At 37.5% G+C, this 2091-nt stretch overlaps 1 protein-coding gene across 1 annotated transcript in view; it reads left to right on the forward strand.

Moving 5' to 3' along the window:
- The window catches only part of FAM114A2 (family with sequence similarity 114, member A2), a gene marked incomplete at its 3' end in the record, with an annotated part of 93731 nt that overhangs the window by 51140 nt on the left and 40500 nt on the right, over nucleotides 1–2091 (forward strand). The window contains exon 9 of the mRNA XM_012653184.1: nucleotides 50–143. Within this exon, the coding sequence (XP_012508638.1) occupies nucleotides 50–143 (94 nt within the window). The remainder of the gene's footprint in view (nucleotides 1–49; nucleotides 144–2091) is intronic.

Here is a 2091-nt window from a genome sequence, read left to right on the forward strand (position 1 = left end):
CCCTCCTTCTTGTGATCCTCAGCAGTCTTTCTTGAGTGTTTTATATGAGGCTTGGTTTTTTAGGGGATGAAGATTTTACCAAAGAGATAACAGAGCTGTTTTCCCAGCTGCACGTCTCCTCCACACCAGAGAAACTTGCCAAGGTAAGTTATTATTTCTTGGTGATTTTTGTTATTATACTTGTAAGAATTTAGTGGATAAAGAGCATAAGATTATAAATTCCTGGCAGTGATGTCACCTAAAAATTGAGGGTATATTCTTGATATACCCAGAAGGGGTTCAACACTTTCTGCTTGCCTCCTCTTCCTCAGCTTAGTGCATTGAACCCATATCTGCTCTCCCACACTTGTCCCATCCTCACCTTTTTCATTTGGAATGCTTTATCTAAAAACTTAATTTAGGCCACAATATTGGTAAAGTTGGCAGTGCTGACCAGCCTCATGATACCAATGGGCAAGCCTCTGTGGAGGTCTCAGCTGTTCTCAGGGATCTGAGTGGTTCAGAGATGATGAGATGTGCCCCTTGCCCGTAGGGACTGGAGGTTGTCATTTCCTGTAGCCCAGTGACTCAAATAATGATCATGTAGCATATGGAAGTGAGGAAGTACCATGGCCAAGGCTTCATCTTTGGTGGTGACTTTTGAATTATCTTTACACATCTGGAACATGGAGGGACTTTAGCTCAGAGTGGGTTGGGAGGTCCTGTTTCCAGAATAGTACCCACATAGCACATATATCAGTACCTGCATATGGGACAGTATTCACTGGGTCATGGGCTGCTTTTTGCCTCTTGACCAGCCTTTCCCAATCTTGAGAAACATTTCAGGACCAGTGAACAGCAGATGCACATTGCTTCTTGGCCAGGGAGAGCTGATAGCTATTGTATAGTCAGCCTAGTTCCCATACCCTAGAATAAGGAATATGCTGCTTGGTGGGTTATCCCACTCTCCCATGCCCAGTGAACATGCTGCATTCTCTAAGAAAGCTTTCAGATCACTCCCAGGCAGCTTACCTCTCTCATCTCAACTGTAGCACTTTACTACAGCACTTTCCATCTCGTATCAGTTTTTTTTATTTTGAAAATGATATAAAATTTAGAGAAAAGTTGCTAGAATAGTATAAACAACCTTCTTATATCTTTTATGCATACTAACTATTGTTAACATTTTACCTCATTTGCTTAATTATTTGTGCTTGCTCATATATTTTCTCTCTCTTTCTGTATATACATATACACATATATGCACATATACCTTATTTTTGTAGCCATTTGAGAGTAAGTTGAAAATATTATAGTTCTTTACTCCTAAATATTTCAATATGTATCTCCTAAGGATAGGGATATTCCCTTACGTAATCGCAATATAGTTTTCAACTTTAGTAAATTTAACATTGATACCATATTTTTATTTAATCTATTGTCCATATTCCAGTTTTGTCAATTGACCTAATAATGTCCTTCGTATCAAATTTTTTCCTTTGTTACTGGAGCCAGCACATGATCAAGAATTATATTGTACTTTTAGTCTCCTTTAATGTGGAGTAGTTCGTAAGCCTTTTTTTGTTTTTTATGACATTGACATTTTTGAAAAATATAAGCTCCCTGTGCCCCTTTATAAAAATAGAGCATTCCTCATTTGGGGTTTGTATGATGGTTTCTCACAATGAAGGTCAAGTTATACATTCCTGGCCAAAATAGTCTGTAAGTGATGGGATGTCCTGCCCCCAGGGTATCACATCTAAAGGCACGTGATATCCATCTGCCCCTTATCGGTAATATGTTGTCTGATTTCTCTTTGTAGAGTTATGATTTATTTTCCTATGCTACCAATAAGCTTTCAACCTATACCATAAAAGCAACCTACAAAAACAATTTATGATTTTATTTGCTGCCCCTCTATATTAATTTAATTTAATTTTTGAACATGTAGAATATTAACATGCATCTAAAAGTCAAAACTCTACAAAAAATATATTCAGAGGAGTGTCACTCCTTCCCAATGTCCTTCTACTCCATTCTTCTTTCTCCTTTTAAGGTATTCAACTTTGTTTTCTGTCTTATCCTGTCTGTCTTTCTTATTGTAAAGATAAG

The sequence above is a fragment of the Propithecus coquereli genome, unplaced genomic scaffold, assembly GCF_000956105.1.
Source record: "Propithecus coquereli isolate 6110/MARCELLA unplaced genomic scaffold, Pcoq_1.0 Scaffold419, whole genome shotgun sequence".
NCBI classification, from domain to species: Eukaryota; Metazoa; Chordata; class Mammalia; order Primates; family Indriidae; genus Propithecus; species Propithecus coquereli.